Raw genomic sequence first — 17658 nt, 5'->3', positions numbered from 1 at the left:
TTTTTTCAACTTTTCAGTGTTTTAATTGAAATTTTCCGCAAAAAGTGATTAGGAATCCTGATGCAATTTCCTCCTCCCTCCCGTTTTATGTTAAAATACTGTCTAACGTTAATGCAAGTTGTTGTATGACAATATAATTTGTATATAGATAAAAAACTGTTTAATAATAATTTTTCCAAAAAAGCTTCAACCAATAACATTAGTGAAGAATTTATTTTCCTTCTGCATAAAACAAACAAGCATAACTTTAATCACAAAACTATGTTTCTGCTGACTGCGAAACAAATGTACAGGGTGCGGCAAAAAAAAAAAGGGGCAAGCAATTTTCCAAAAAACTTCATTAAAAATAAATAAACTAACAAAACACAAAAAATAATAATATGAGAAGACCTTTAGCAATCATCAAATTTAATTGGTTTCAAACTAGCAGCCTTTTGCAGTAATACAGAGATGCAACTGCGTATTGAACTTTTCATTCAAGGGCAGCAAGTCCTTTTATCAATCCTATTCCCTATAAAGCAATTGGTTTAGAGAGTTCAATTTTATATGTAGTTTAGGGTAGACCTTTGACTCTAAAATAGGCCATACAGTGTAATAAATGGGATTGCGGTGGAGCGAGGAGAGCGTCCACTCAAAAGATGATATCTTGTCAAAAGCAATGCGCTTTGCACCACTCGTCTTTTTGGCTATATGAATCGGTGTGGAGTTAAAGGAAAATGTCCAGTCTACAATGCTGAAGTGCTCTTAGGCTCACAGAAGTACAACAACTAAAATGTCCTTCTGGTTCACTTTTTGATTCATTTTAAGACCCTCATCCACAGAAAACTAGAGATTTTTTGTCGCTTGTCCTGATTCCATCTCACACCAAGCATGACTTCGGATTTTGGCGATATCTAACACTTTCTAAGGTGCTTGGAGTGTCTACCAAGGGCACCCATATGATAAATTTTAAGAGGGGGAGGGGGGCTCTGATATTTTCCAAATGGTTTAGCAGGATATTTTCCCCGTGGAAAACAACTTTAGTACAGATTAGAGCTAAAAAACTTAAAAATTTTTGGTAACTAATTCATTAATGGCTGGAGAAAAAATGTTTTTACATTTTTACAAAGAAAAAAGTATTAAAAGGAAGGAAGTTCTCATTTCCAAAGGGGGGGCTTGAGCCCCCACTTTCCCTCCTGTATGGGAGTCTATGGTGTCTACAGACCAAATCCCATGGTTCTGGGGGATATGAACCGATTGAAGACCGGTCAGTGAAAGGTATCTCTTCCAGCGTGAACTTGCGGGCCCGTCTCAAACGTTTCTGGCATCTTAAAACAAATGCCTGAATTTTTGGAACTTGCAAAACCAGTTTGAGCTGTTTTTTCCCTTAGTCGCACTTATCGGTCACAAATTCCCACAAACGACTGCTCTTGTGGAAACCCGAGGATTTCATTGAACTCACTTTTGAATGATATAACGATTAACTGAAATGTTCACTGTTCGTTTTTGTACACTTTCCGGACATCGACCATCATTTCCAAGGAACTTGAAACAGCATGCCGTTTCAAATACTATTTGTCGAGGCACAACAAGCAAACGAACTGTCGTTCTACTTGGTTAAACAACTTAAAATAGCAGGTATTTCGCTTAAAATTGTAAGAAAATCGAAAAACAATACATAAACTAAGTAATATATTGTAAATTACTTCCTAATAAAGTGAGATACAAAAATTAATTATGATGTACTCATTAAAATGAAATTACCTTTCTTCCAGTTGATGATACAATTTTTGTTGGATATTTTTTTTTACCGCACCCTGTATTCTGCCCTGCTAAGCAAAAAAGGGGACTTTGCAGTTATGCTCAAGCTGAGATATTGTATTTTAAAGTGTGGCTCTTCCATATATTTGATTCAGATGTCTTTTTATTTATTTATTTATTTTTAAAGAATTTTTCAAAACAATAGCTCTTGATCAAATGACCCTAAAACATTTTATTTATTAAGTAAAATACGAAACAGAGAACAACTTGGTTATAATAACTCAAATTTGTTCAAAAGGGCTGGTATGACTACTTTTACTACTGTGCTTAGCACGGCCGTATGGATAAACTTAAACTCCATTTTAATTTTGGTTTAGCTTAAGAAAAACCAATTGAGTTTTGATTTGGACTAAGACTGGATTGGAAAAAATGAAAACTTAATAGCTTTCATTTTCAGACAATAACATTGTATTATTTTTCTTCCAAAAAAAAAAAAAAAAAAAATATCAATCATGTTTGAAAGTCGAAAATTTCAGAAGTTTCAAAGGCAATCTAAAATAGAAAATGTAATTGTTATGATTAGACACACATTACCCAATATTATTGGTTGAGTGACGACTTGATTTATTTCTTGGTTTGATAATGAAAGCCCTCTACTCAGTTATAAAACAAAAAGGTTCTTTCTTCTAATGATTCTTACCTTTTTGTGTATTTCTGTCAAGCAGAAAAAGAAGATGTGTGGATAGCATATATTTTTTAATGTTTAACTCTATGTTACAAGAAACACAGAGCTATTAAGAAAACCAAATTTTATTCATAAAGAAATCAAATTTTCCATTTTTCCCCGAAAAAACCGTTTTTTTCTACCTGTTCAAAATTTCCGGAAATTTTACATCTCTAAGCGTTACACAACTCGATTAGTGCCAGTGGCTGGTGAAACTGGCAATGTGATTTGCTGATGTTGCCAGGCTAATAACTTTAGGAGTGGATAGTGATGATGTTCAAGAAGTACTGAATTCCAAAAACCAGGAGCTGAAAGAACTTGAGTCTTTAGACCCAGTTCAATCAGAAGATCAAATGATGGTTAGGAATTTGGCAGAAGGCTTCAGTTTAATTTTAAAAAACGTTACGAGTTTTAGAAAATATATGCTCCAACAAAGAGCATATTTTTAAAACAAAACATGGAATAAAAAATTCTTTGCATGTTACAAGGAAATTTTTGAAGAGAAACGAAATCTTTGAGGTAGCAGACTATTTCGTCAGACTGAATGAAACCTTCAACATCAAAATAATTTCAGTTTGATATTTTGTATTTATGTGCTCTAAGCTTTTTATAAACAATTATTTTTCTAAATTATTATTTTCTTTCATCTCTGGCCCCAAATAAAAATAATTAACATGTATTAATAAGCAAAATTATAACCCAACTTTCATGGTTAGCACTCAGCTTTCACATCATAAGCTCTAGGCATTACTGTACCTCATTTTTCATTCCACCTTTGTTTATTAACATTTAAAATAATAATGATAATAAAGTACTTCAAAATATTTCATTTACCAGTGCCTAATTTTCCAACAAATATTGCTGATACCTGTTGATTTATTAAAGGAGTAGCCTTTGCCTTATATTAAGTATAATTACTAATTTAAAATAAATAAAAAAATATTTAAAAATCATCCCAATAGCAAATTCATATAGTAAATGGCTAATTTGGTTTGTGTTTACCTGAAATTATGCATAAATTGTAGAGACGTATCGAGTACCCGGTAACTACTTGGTATTCTGCCTACTCAGCCAATTTGCCGAGTAGTCGGTACTCAGCCAAATTTTGATCAGATACACGGCCAATACTGAGTAGTTGTCAAAAATTGAATATTGTTCAAGACAGATTTTACAATTAATAAAAAATGACTAGCATATAATATACTGCAATCATTTACAACTCAAATTTACAAGACAAACTTAAACAGGGGTCTATCCAGGATTTTTTGCAGGGTCCATTTTTTGTGAAAAATAAAATAATTTTGTGAAAAGTGAATTAATTTTGTGAAAAATCAAATAATTTCACAAAAAAAAAAATGTTAAATCGAAATTTTAGAATTTAGAGTGAGCACAAACTGCATCATTTAAACTTAAGGTAGTGTTTTCCTCTTCTATGTTGAGAACATCATTCTGGTGTGTTTTTCTAGTATCTGGCGGGGGGGGGGGGGAGGAATCGCTCCCTCAAGTAGCAATATTTATCTCCATTCCACATTATGTTAAATTATACTAGAAATATTTATGTACAGCATTTAAAATAATTGTAACAAAAAATAAATAAATAAATAAATAAATAAAATTTATACGAGGGTTCAGCATTTAACTTTTTGACCCAAGACACTCTTAAAAAGCACAGAATTTCCTTTAAAACTTATAAATTCCGTGATTTTAACAAAAATAAAAAGAGATTTTATTTGTTTACTTCTTAACAATGTGTATTAAACTTCAAAAAATCGGATTCCCATAGCGGATGCAAAGAGATCGCAATTCTCAAAGGTATAAAAATGGCTTGTAAAAGAAATATTTTTGATTAAATTATTTTTAAATTGCATTTTAGAGTCCTATGATAAACATATCATTAATATCTGTGGACACAGTTGAAGCAAAAATAAAATTAAACCATCGATTCAGCATTTTAATTTTTGACTCATAAAGAAAATGGAATTTTGCTTTAAAAACTTGAAATGCATGTTCTAACAAAAATAGAGACTTTTCATTTATTTGCATCCTAATAAAGCGAAGTTAGCTTGAAAAAAGAACAAAATATGATTCTTATATCGGATGTTAAAAGATTGTATTTTTCAAAATGTAGACATCTAAAGAAAAAAACGGCAAGTAAAACAGTTTATTTAAAGTTAATCATCCTTGTTAGCATTGAAAAATCAAACCCATATAATTTTCTCCCAAAATAACAGTTAAACATCGTACAGCACCATAAAAACGCAAATATTGACTAGCTGGTAAAATGATGACAATATTTTCTAATCAAGTCATTATAAAGGATTAACACCAGATGCTAAATGGCGATTATTTTTGAAGTTGGTAACCCTATCTGAAGCGATCATATTTTTTCCCCACCCTTACTATCCCTTTGCAGTTCTAAGTTCATTTCGCTGATATATATTATTATAGTTTATTAAATCATCAGCAGGGAGAAAAGTGCTTACCAACGCCTTTTCAGAAAAGTTTACAACAACACCGCTGCTAATTAGCTGTGATAAAACAAACAAAATTATTTAAAACCAAACTTATTTTCAGCTGTTAATTTCTTTCCAAGAAACAAATAATAAGCATTATACTTATTTGGCAGTAGCAATTTATCGCTTTGCAAGAGTGCGATTTTTTTTCTTTGCAAAATTAGCAGATTTTGTATAGCTGATCCCTCTAATTTGACTTCAAAAAGGTTTCAAAAATTATCGGTTTAATACGCCTTATTTTGCTTTCAGATTTGCTCTTTCAATAAACAATTTGTGTAAGATCAGTTCTTGTTTATCGGAATTCTGTGAAGGGGAATTTTGTGAAGGGTTCGTTTTGGTTGATCTGGATTTTGTGAATGGTCTGTTTTGTTTGATCGATATTTTGTAAAAGGTCCGTTTTGGTTGATCGGATTTTTGTGAAGGGTCCGTTAACGGACCCAAATATCCTCTGGCCAGACCCCTGTTAAATTTTGAGAATAATGAAGTTTGTTATGCTTCAATGGAGTAAATCTTTATTTTAATGTCCCCAAAGTTAATAAAACTTATTTGTTAAAAATAGGGCAAAAAAAGGAAAGTATAGAAAATATTGTTACGAGTCCAACCACTTCAAGGAATTTTTTAAATGATGACACAGTTCTTGAGAAAACACAGGAGATTTATTTATAACTATGTATAAGAAATATCGTTAGCAACTGCTAAATTAATCATAGCAATTAGGCAAATATCAATTAACACCGTAAACTCAACAGTCACACACGTATTTACATCAAAATACGCAAAAACACAGCGCAAATGCTAATACTTTCCAGAGCAACGACTAAAACGAGACTAACTTTGATGACTCCGCCACAGCTATTTATAAATCTTGAAAGAAAGCTCTCAAACATTCCAGTTCCACGTTATTCCCAAAGTTTCATTTCATTTTCTTCTTCTTTTTTTATTCATTCACAAATCTTATCCTTCAGAAATGGAGGGACCATATACTTCATTCAAATTTAAGGGGGTTGTATATTCATTAAAAGAAACTATTTACAGGTTACACTACTAAGATAATTTTAGGTGAAAGATAATGGCATAAATGCCTAATTTAGCCAGATTACAACAAATTAATCATAAAAATAATTACTATTTACAGAATTTGTAACAATATGAATTTTTTTATTATGAAATAGATTTTGCTACAAAAAATAAGAAATATAAAAATACCTTTGCCTAAAAAATAAAAGCAACTAAAATAAGGTTATAAGCGCATATGTGCAGGGACACTGCACAGACATGTGTTTTGTCGTTACAAGGATTGAATTTTTTAATGCATAAAATGCAAGCTTATGGATTTAAATGTATCTAACAGAAGTCGGATGTCATTACATTCATTAGCTCACACTTCATGCCTTGAAAACAACGTTCCTTGTAACACAGAAACACCTGTCTGCAGTGTTTCTGCACATTTGTGCTTTTTACTTTGATTTATTTGCTTTTAAAAATTATTTATGTTTGGTGGGCTAGAAGTATAATAGATTGATATAATTTGTTTCAATTCCAACTTGATTAATCGTACCTTATATTTATTTCTCCACTTTTAATTTTAAAAATAACTTTTTTGTAAAATTTTTGACACAAAATCTTTTAAATAATGCATAGTTAAATTTCAGCTGGAATTATGTTTTAAAAACTAAAATATAGACATTGAGGTCCATACTACTATTCCAGTGAGTTTAAAATTCCTCATGTGTCTGTCAGTGATTCTTCTTAAAACATAATTAGTATTCGGTACTCAGACGATAGTGAAAGGCCCAGTACTCGGTACTTGGCCAAAATGCTACTCGGTACAGCTCTAATAAATTGATAATTAATTTATTTCCTGACATATGATTTGGTAACTGATAATTAAAGACGTACCGAGTAGCACTTTGGCCGAGTAGCCGAGTACGGAGTACTCTGCCTTTCACTACTCGGCCGAATACCGAATTACCGAGTACTCGGCTTTTCACTACTCGGCTGAGTTACCAAGAACCAATTATGTTTTAAGAAGAACCACCGACACACATGTGATGAATTTTGAACTTATTGGAATAGTAATATAGACCTCCTTGTCCATATAATAGTTTTTAAAACTAAATTCCTGCTGAAATTTAATTACGCATAATATAAACAATTTTGGGTACAGATGTGATATACCCCCCCCCCCATTTGGCGACATCCGATTTTTTGCACAAAATTGAAATATTTTTCTCGCCAATGAGGCGATAAATTTTTAAGCATGGCATCCCTGGTGAAACTAACCTGTGGTTAGCAACGCGAAGGCAAACTTGTTCGAACTTGTTTACTTGGGTTCTTTACTTGGTTTTACGCAGGAGAGATACGTGTTGTTTTGTGCAATATACCTTACAGGAATGCTTATTTTGTGTTAGTTTAGATTCAGTAGTTGTGTTTTGAAGTAAAAACATTAGAAAATGCCAGTTTCTTCAAACTTGAAGGTTAATTAAAAGTTAACTCCAACGTGGTGTGTATCTGTAACGTGCCATTGTCATATGATGTATTGTTTTAGACTGAGTGTGAATATTTATACCATATAAAAAGGTAAGCTCTTTATTTTAGAGTTCAAAAAAAACCTCTCACTTCCAAAATTCTTTGTTTTTACAAATCTTTGAGGGGTTCTTGTAGTTTTTAACTTTATTTTTACTGTATGTAAATTAATTTTACAGAAATAGTACGGTTATTTTGTTCTAAAAGTTAATTCTTATCGATGCCACGAATTATTTAGACATTCTATTAACGTGCCTCCTTCAGGTACTGAATTTTATGTTAACAATTGAAAGTTATTTCGGTTGTACTCTTAAAAATGCTGAATTTTATTAATAAATCTGCACAATAATGGTGCATATTTCACACTTAAAACTGTGTCATTATTGTACACTGAACGGAAGGAGCCACCCTTGGGTGTCTCCATGAAAATATACATAACTGTGACCATACTCCGATTGTAATGTATATTAACAGTCGGAGGGATAACGGACCGAGCGGAGCGAGGTCCTGGCGAGCCAGAGGTCTCATAGTACTTTCGTAATGAGACCGAGGCAGGGCCGGCGAGCCGAGGTCTCATTACGAAAGTACTATGAGACCGAGGGCTCGTATCCCGGAGAAATGATGAAAAAAAAAATTAATGCATTAATTTCGACTTGTAATTAATACAATAATTTATTTCATTGTATTTTAATATGTTTACAAAAAACCCCGGCCCTGTACATTTTTGAAGCATATAATCGTGATGTTTTTTGTTGTGCTTTTATGTCGTTTTTATATATATTGTGTTCTGAAGTGCTTTGATCATGTTTTTTTATCTGATTTTTTCCTGTTGGCGCTAAAAAAGCATCGCTAAGAACGATGTATGACATATGTCGTCATACATAGTTTTCTTGGCGACGCTTTCTTGGCGCCAACAGGAAAAAGTCGCCAAGGGTGGGGTATATCACATCAGTTCCCAATTTTGTTTGTGTCAAAAATTTTACAAAAAAAAAAAAAAAATTATTTTTAAAATTAAAAATAAATAAAAAGTATGATTTATCAAGTTGGAATAAAAACAAATTACAGTGAAATCCTTCTAATGCAGACACTAACAGGACAATTTTTCTTTTGTCCGCAATAGAGAGGTGTCCGCAGGACAGGGGTTAATAATGTTATTCGCATTGGAACTGGGGAATTAAAAATTGTCTGCATAAGAGGGATGTCCGTTAGGAGGGGTTTCACTATATACCAATCAATTACAGTTCTAGTCCGCTAAACATAAATAATTTTTAAAAACAGATAAAACAAATGTGCAGGAACACTGTAGACACGTGTTTCTGACCCCCCATTACAAGGAACGTCTTTTTCAGTGCATAACATGTGAGCTAAAGAATGTAAAGACATACGACAAAAAAATCCGAGTTTTGTCTTTAAATCCATGAGCTCCCATTTTGTGCATTGAAAAAGAAATTCCTTGTAACAGCAAAACACGTGTCTGCAGTGTAACTGCACTGTGCTTTTAACGTTGTTTTATTTCTTTTTATTTTTAAGCAAAGGTATTTTTATATTTTTTATAACTAATTTTTGTTTGTAGCAAAAATTCATTCTTAATATAAAAATTCCATATTTTCTATACTTACCTTTTTTTTGCATAATTTTTAATAAATAAGTTGATTAACTTTGGGGACATTAAAATAAAGATTTATTCCATTGAAGCATTACAAACTTCATTTATCTCAAAATTTAAATTTGACTTATAAATTTTAATTGTAAATGATTGCAGAATATAATGCTTGCTCTTTTTTTTATAAATTTTAGTATCTGTCTTGGACATCATTCAACTTTTTTGCAACTACTCGGTATTGGCCGAGTATCTGATCAGAATTTGGCTGAGCACCGAGTACTCGGCAAATTGGCCGAGTACCGAGTAGTTACCGAGTACTCGGTACGTCTCTACTGATAATAATGGTAGTATGCTATATTTTCAATAACAAATCTTGCAGTTTCCTTACATACAAATATAAACTCCATTCGCTTAAAATGCCATTAAATTACAATTCAAACAAGTGGTTTTCTACTATTTTAATCTGAAGTAAGTAACAATTTTAGCAAATTTTGTACTATGGTACTACACTACAACTTTCATTCATTTTATTAAAAAAAGTGTTTGTTTACCAATTGTTGAACATTTAAATTTGTTTACTATTCGGTTGCCAAATATTTAAGTACGTAGCCAAACAGTATTTGGTTTGTCTGCCGAATAGGCAATGCACAGAGTACCAACTAAATATTCGGTGCATCCCTAAACATGACCAACAGCTATTGGGTACACTTGGTTATTACACTCTTACATACCTAACAGCCCATGTTAGTATCATTCCCGACTGTATCATCTGTCTCAAGGATCGTTCCGGATTCCATGATATGCACATATGAGATAAGACGATAAATGTAATACTTCCTGAAAAAATATGAGCAAGAAAAATCATGAAATAAAAATATGCAGGAGAGCAAGCAGTTAAAAGGAATAATTGATTATTTATTGTAATTTTAAATACAAGTACAAAAGTGATGCCAGCAACAGGCTTTGTACCCAGCTAGGTCTTAGTCTAGACCAGTCAGTCAGAGAAGATCAATAGTACCATGGGAAGATAAAGCGCAGTATCTGCAGAAATGAGCTTTTAGATGTTTAAAACAATGCATTTTGGATTCTATACCAACAATTGAGAAAAGTTTGAATTTTACATTTTTTCTGTACTTTATTTTCAGCAGAAACTAAATAAGCAAGCTTGTACAATAAAGCTAAAATAACAACAGAGGGAAAAAAAGGAAAAAAAAGAAAGAAAAAAGAGATATTTGCAGACACTGCACATTACCTTTCCAGGGCAAAAGCTCTCTTAAAGCTATAGTTTGACCACAGATTGTATGGAATTGGCCATCGTACAGTTAAGAAGAGTCTATATGATTAAGGGGGAAAAGTCAGGGCTGGATTTAAGGGAGGACAGGCGGGGCTACTGTCCCAGGGCCTCCACAACAAAGGGGCCCCCCACAATAAAATTTTTACAAAATATCCTAACTTTTACGGGTAAGTAGTGATGTAAAATACCCGGGTATTTATTTTTAGGGGTAAATACCCAGGGTATATACCCGGGTAAATACCCAAAATGGGTAAATACCCGGGTATTTATTTCAATAATTTATATTCATCTAAAATACTTTTCTGTATGTATTCCATTATGTATATATACAACCAACCATATACAAAACAATAAATTTTTGCCCAAAAATTGTATTTTGATCACATATTTAAAGAATTATTGTGTGAAACAGCTTAGCAATCGAATATGATATTCACATTAAATGTGTTGGACATGCCTAATCAATGTTGATAGCCAAATTTCAGATATAAAAAGCCATTCTACAAAAAGAAAGAAGCTTAACTGCTTACAAAAATAAAACAATAGTTTAAAAAACTAAAAAAACACGCTTTCGTAGCAAAATGAACTAAAAAGTGAAAAATAATCTTTGGATGATAGTAGTTGACCAATCACTTAATTTTAATGTAATAAAAAAAAACGTGGGGTGCTGTCTATTTACATTTTTGTTGGACAACACATGGAAGAAATTCAAGACAACTAATAAGAAGCCCCCCACGCTTTTTTGTATTACATTAAAATTAAGTGATTGGTCAACTACTATCATCCAAAGATTATTTTTCACTTTTTAGTTCATTTTGCTACGAAAGCGTGTTTTTTTAGTTTTTTAAACTATTGTTTTATTTTTCTGTTTTTTAGTCTTATGTTGGAGAATTATGAGGCGACGAAATTATTCATAAAACGAGTGCGAGGTAATATCTTAAAGTTAAAACAAGGGCACCCCGATGGGAAGCTACTGAGTCATTGATGTAGTTTGTGGAAATCATATTTATATTACTTTGAAAATTTGAGATGCATTTGAATAAAAGTTTTGTTCAACAATGGTCTGATCAGCAATGAATTTCCCAATTGAAGGCTCATCTAAATTTTGGCATGAAATTAGTTAAAAACAATTATATTTCATGATCTAACTACCTTGGAACATTGGAACAAATTTTGTCTGATGCAGAAAAATTAAAGGTTTTTGTAGATATTTTTAAATAATTTTTGCGAGCATTTTTTAATGTATTTTTTTAAATTTTTCCTTTTTCACATTGTTGGATTTATGCCAAAATATTGATTAAAATTGGAGGAAACTAACAATTAAAAGAGTTAATTAATTAATTTGATTATGGAATATTGCATTGTCATCGGGTCTGAGGTCGCGTGCCAAATTTCAAAAGAATCCGATCGCAGGAAGTGGGCGAAATTTGAGCTGCAAGATTCCGTTACAAGATACATACATACATACATACATACATACATACAGGTGAAGCTAATAAAAGCGTGTTAAAAAAGCAAACATCAATTTTTTAAGGTCCTAGTCTTTTATAACCCAGTAATATGTCCCTGCATGACATCAAAATGTAACGAAATGTCGCTCAATTTATTATTACAATTTATTTACCGATATCTTATGCAGAAATTTCCTCCAAACTTAGTTCAATTGTTCAGGTGTATTCTGTATCACACACACATATATATACACGCACACATACATAATATACATAAACATTTAAAATTCATTTAAAATTTTTAATCTTTTATTTTAGGGTTTATGTTTAAAAAAGATAATAGTCACCTTTTAATACTACCTAAAAATTTTTTGCAAAATGCGCAATTACTAGGAGATTTACCCTGCCTTCGGATAAATACCCAAAAAAATATTTACCTTCCCAGACTACAGGGGAGCAAATGCAAATAAGCAAGGCAACAGAAAAGAAAATTTTGCTTTTTTTTTTTTGTTTATTAATGTGAAAACTGTTTCTATATTTTCCATGATATCACTTAAATATCAATAAAATAAATAACACCATAGTTTCTTAATAACTTCTCAGTTTATTCTTCCAAACATCCCTCACGCTTCCTTTTTTTTTTCATTTTGGATATGACTAACCTAGATTGTGATTTTGAAATCCTGCAGTTCATAATGAATTGCTTATACTTCTCCAATTATGACATTGAAAAGAAAGGTACTTTGGTTCACGATATGTTTCTTTCATGATTTCATCAAGTCTTCCAATAAAAAATATTATAAACTGTGTAATACATATGTATATATCAGTTTTACCAACTATTTCATATTTAGATTTAAAAAAAAAAAAATTCTCATTTGCTTTTTTGCATTTTTTATTAAATACCCAGTTTTTGGGTATTTACCCAGGCCTTGGGTAAATACCCGGGTAAATACCCAAAAAATATTTACCTACCCGCTGGGTATTTACCCGATCCACATCACTATGGGTAAGCAAATTTTACGTTTTTTCTCCCCTATGAATGTTCTATTGCTTGATTTATTCTTTGAGTTAGAGTTCCTCCAAAAGTGTACTCACAAATAAACATACTGAGAAGAATCTTTCAAAAGCTATTGAAACATGATGTTGATCACCCCTTAAAAATACACCATAACTAGTAATTTCCCTCAACCACAAAAATACCACCTCCCTCCTTTCACTCTCAGAGGCCTATCCCGTATTTGCTGCTCTTAAATCTGGCAACCCTGGTTACAATACTGAGGTAGGTAACAAAAATTGTTTGTGAATGCTTAATATTTTCTGCTGAAAATTTAATTTTTATAGGTAGATTAGCATTTATTAGTATAAATGCATACATTTCAAATCAAAACATACTTCATAATGTGCAAAGAAACACACGTTTAGAAACAATTGCAAGCGATAAGTCGTTAACCAGAAGTTTTTATTTTAAAAGAAAAGTTATGCTGAATAAAGCTTTTGCGAGGCTGAAAGGAATTAAATTCCATAGTCAAAGCATGAGACAAACGAAATTACTTTCATCAAAAACATGAAAAATGATTTCAATGCAGGGTTTCTTACCGGTCAAATCATAAAAGATTTCCGTCTTAAGAAAAGCAGATACAATAAATACCGCATATTGTATTGCAAAGTCATACACTGCAAGTTCCAATAGTGGTGAATTAAAGTCGAACATTCTGCCTATTATTGTTCCCATACTATATGACATTATTTAATCATTTTATCGTAACATTTTTAGAAAACCTTATCAGTCGGCTCTTGGGAGAAATAGCTAAAAAAAAATCTGTTGCTATAGAAACCGTTATATGCTAGATGAGTTGAGTTGATGCTATTTCCATGCTTACGTTCGACGAGCTCGACCGGTAGCGCCGGTTAGTTAATCACTCCACAGCTAATGATCACGTGCTCCAATCCACCAATCAACAGCTAAAAATGGTAACCGATAGATGATAGAACGCTGCGGTTTGTTACCGGTTACTTACCGGTAGACTGGTGAGGTTTGTCGAACGCAACCCATGAAATATCTTTGCTCTACTGCAAACTTTCTTGTTAAATTCATAGTTAAATTAGTAATTTCCAACTAATTAAATTAGTAATTTCCAACTAATTAAATTAGTAATTTCCAACTAAAACATTTCCAACTAATGGGAAAAGGATCATGAGGGGGAAATGGGATACTTTCACGCCGAGAAGAAGAACACCGCGGATTCGGCTCCTTATGCAAAACAAACGCACATGGTAATGTTAATGGTATTGGGAGCGTGGCGTTAGCTGTCGAAATTAGGTTTTTTCGTAAAGAAAAATGCTAACAAGCTGTTGTGCGTGTAGATGAACGAATAATGATGATAAAGAAGAATGCAAGGAGCAGGAAATATCCCTCAAAATCCTTCCACATTAAACTACAGAGCTAAAAAAATAAATCGGTTGTCAATGTCAAATCACGATATTCAAGGTTGTCACGACGGCCATGTATGACCACAAGGATGTTATCGGACTAAAAAAGAGTACTGAAAACTGATGCTGTGTCAAATTTTTCTTTCCTTTTATTAAGCCATCTTGTAAAAAGGAGGAATACAAATTTTATGCCTCGAGCTGCTGAAGCGTAGTAAGTTATTTCGTCATTAATCTACACTTTATAATCGTTATGTTTACATCAGTTTTGCCCATGTAAAGTTGAATGATATGTATAATACTTCTTGAATTTTTATTTATTCCCGTTAAAAAAATCAAATAATGGAATTTTCATAAACAAACCATTTTTTTTTTCAGTTTTTTTTTTTTTAGCCTTGAGTATTAAAAAATAATGTAATAAACTTGTCTCACATGTCATAAACTTGTACAAAAAAAAAAAAAAAAAAACTATACCACCAAGTGCAAAAAAACTATAAATTATTTTCTCTTGTTGAATACAAAGGTTTATTCTACTAGTCCTGCAATTACCTGAATTCATTCTTATTTCCTTCATCCCCGAACATTAGTTCTCAGGTTAAATCAATTTTCAACATTCATATACAGCTCATGCATTCCATTGATTCAGGTATATTAATTGTAAATTCATTTGATATTTGTCAAGTAATATAAATACTGTACAAAATTTTAATGATTAAAACTAGTCTTTGGAGCTGTGCCATATTTATATCTTTTAAATCTTAGTAATTTCCTGCTGAAGAGATGAGGAACACTTCTCATTCTATATTTATCATTGGATGGTTAAACATATTTTCTATACTGTATACATATTTCGTGATTCGCCAAATCTCGTACCATAAATTGAATGCCAAGCAGTGCACCTTCAATGCAAAATTACTTTTCTGAGTACTTGCAGGTCTGCTTTAGTGTTAGGCTATGTTCGGTGTGAGGCCCACGGAGAATACAAACATTTTTGACAAAGCTGTTGAAGTGAAATTAAGAAGTGCATTTCAAACCAATGTACAGTACAGTAGTCTCGTTAATCAAATTTAAAAATTTCTTTTAAAATCCTGTTTTTTCATAGATATAATTTTAAGTTATGAAAGTAAAAATATAACTCTGAGTGCAGGAAAGATTCCATTTATGTTTTGATCTATTAATGAAGCATTTTCATGACCGTGCTTCATTGAAATGTCACTTGTGTTTGAAGCAGAAGATAAGTAGACTAATTCTTTGTTAGGAAATACAGTCAACTCTCGATGACTCAAAGTCCCTTGGGCTAAAATGTTCGAGTTGTTGGTAGTTCGAGTTATGGGGAATTTTCACTACAGTCTCAAAAGTTTGGCATCTGATGAAAACTTTGAGATAAAGGAATACAGTGAAATTCCGTTACAACGAATACCAATACAACGAAATTTCCGTTTCAACGAACTACATTTTCAGTCCCTATATAACTCCCATTACGTGATTTGAATTCCATTCAACGAAATTCCCGTTACAACGAACAAAATTTTCGGTCCCTTGAAGTTCGTTGTAACGGGATTTCACTGTATTCGAGTTATTGAGATTTGACTGTAATGTGGAAAATTATTCATATATTTTTAAATGTGTTGTAAACAATTCTAATTTTTGTAACAAAACATAGTTTTTTTCATCCCGATACAAAATTGTTTTGCCTCTTTAAGGATCTCTTTCGCTTTTTATCCGTAGTATCCTGATTTTTGATTCTCCTGCGTTACGAACGGGACATTTTTTCCGAAAATCGCTCATTTGTTGTTCATTAATATTCTTGCATTTTCAACAATTGCTTATTTGTGTTTTTTTTTTTTTTTTTTGTCAAATGTTGAATTTTGATAACTTTTCTACAATTTTATTCATTTCTTTTATTTAAAATATTAGGCAAAGGACAAAATGTGCTAACTCAATGAAGGCTTGCATCCATGAATATTTTTGAGAACCAGTCAATTCAAGTAAATATTTTTTTTTTGGACATTAAAGTGTCACACTAGAGGTATTACTTTTAATATCTTTTCTGTTTATAAATGATTTTTTATTTTTCAAAGTAAATAAAATATTTGTGTAATGTCCTTACATAAAATTATTGATTTTTCAAACACAATTTTGTATTTTTTAGTTTCCTGCTGCATTTTCAGATGGATGAACATTTATAAATGGAGAAATGTTCCAATTCTTACACCTTCATTGGATACATACCTGGTATAAAATTTTCCCATTAGTTAGAACTATCTAACAACTCTTGTAAATGATTATTACACCATCAATTCTTAATGACATTTTAAAAATAGTAGCAAATAGCTTTTCTTTTCTGTGATGGAAATATACCTCCTGGGGAACCCGCCTTGCTTCTGCAAAAAGGGGTAATGCGCTTATTGCATCATACCTCCAAAGTGGCATCCCCACTAGAGTGCTTTTGATCTTAGGTCATGTTCAGAAGCTGTTTTATGATGCTCCAGTCTGGATGCCACTTTAAGGTAGTGTGGAAATTGATGCAGAACTTTATCTTTTTTAAAAAACCTTTCATACTCAAACAAGAAGGATTTGCATGCAACATATATTTCTAGGTTATCGCAGTTGAAGTGGCTAACATCCCATTGGATTCATTGGCATAGCGAAAAAATTTGCACACAAGAAGGCTGATTTTCATAAAAGCAATGGATTTTTTTTTTTTTTTTTTTGAAAATAAAATTACATTTTATTTGAATGTGTCAGTTATTTTTTATACAAACTGTTGAACATTCAAAATTGTTTTTAAGACTAATGAGTAATATGTATTTTAAGCATCAAAAAGTTTTCCTCCCAAACAATAGGCAGTCTGATTACTAGTAAGTAGTGAATAGTATGGAGAAGAGGGTATTTTTATCAATTTACTAGTAAAGAAGCAAAGTTTACCAGGATAAAGTAAAATAAAAAATTACAACAGACACACAATAATCTATATATAATCAACAATGGCTTGACGTGTCCATATGGTAAAACTATACTTTGTATAATCCATGATTTGCTGTAGTGAGAGATTTCATACTTAGAACATGCCACTATGTTGTTCTCCATGGCGGGGTAAAATATTGAAAGTCCATATATACTTTTCAGTAACTTACCGCCCTATAGCCAAGGTTTAGGCGGAAATACGTGAAATACACCGCCAGCTCGGTCAATTCCAGCCGAGGACTGCAGTTTCATGCTTATTAGCACTCATCAGCCTGGCATAGGAAGAGAGTGAGCTGGAGGTGGAAAACCTCTTAAGGAAGCCTAGAGTGCCAAACAAACTGGTAGCTAATGTAGAATTAGCACTGACCAGAGGAGTGACCGAACCATTGCTTCGGTCACTCGTCTGCTAG

General features: G+C 32.1%; 1 protein-coding gene across 3 annotated transcripts in view; it reads right to left on the bottom strand.

Moving 5' to 3' along the window:
• Window positions 1–13627, bottom strand: part of LOC129230080 (uncharacterized) — a 77730-nt gene extending 64103 nt beyond the window's left edge. For all 3 annotated transcript variants that reach the window (XM_054864473.1, XM_054864472.1, XM_054864471.1), the window contains exons 1-2: window positions 13451–13627; window positions 9838–9943 (exon numbers count right to left, since the gene is read on the bottom strand). In XM_054864473.1, the coding sequence (XP_054720448.1) occupies window positions 9838–9943; window positions 13451–13598 (254 nt within the window). In that variant the 5' untranslated portion in view covers window positions 13599–13627. The remainder of the gene's footprint in view (window positions 1–9837; window positions 9944–13450) is intronic.
• Between the last annotated feature and the right edge of the window lie 4031 nt (window positions 13628–17658).

The sequence above is a fragment of the Uloborus diversus genome, chromosome 9, assembly GCF_026930045.1.
Source record: "Uloborus diversus isolate 005 chromosome 9, Udiv.v.3.1, whole genome shotgun sequence".
In the NCBI taxonomy this organism is placed as follows: domain Eukaryota; kingdom Metazoa; phylum Arthropoda; class Arachnida; order Araneae; family Uloboridae; genus Uloborus; species Uloborus diversus.
The sequence above is the reverse complement of the archived record's forward strand: the minus strand, read 5'-3'. Positions and strand labels throughout refer to the sequence as shown.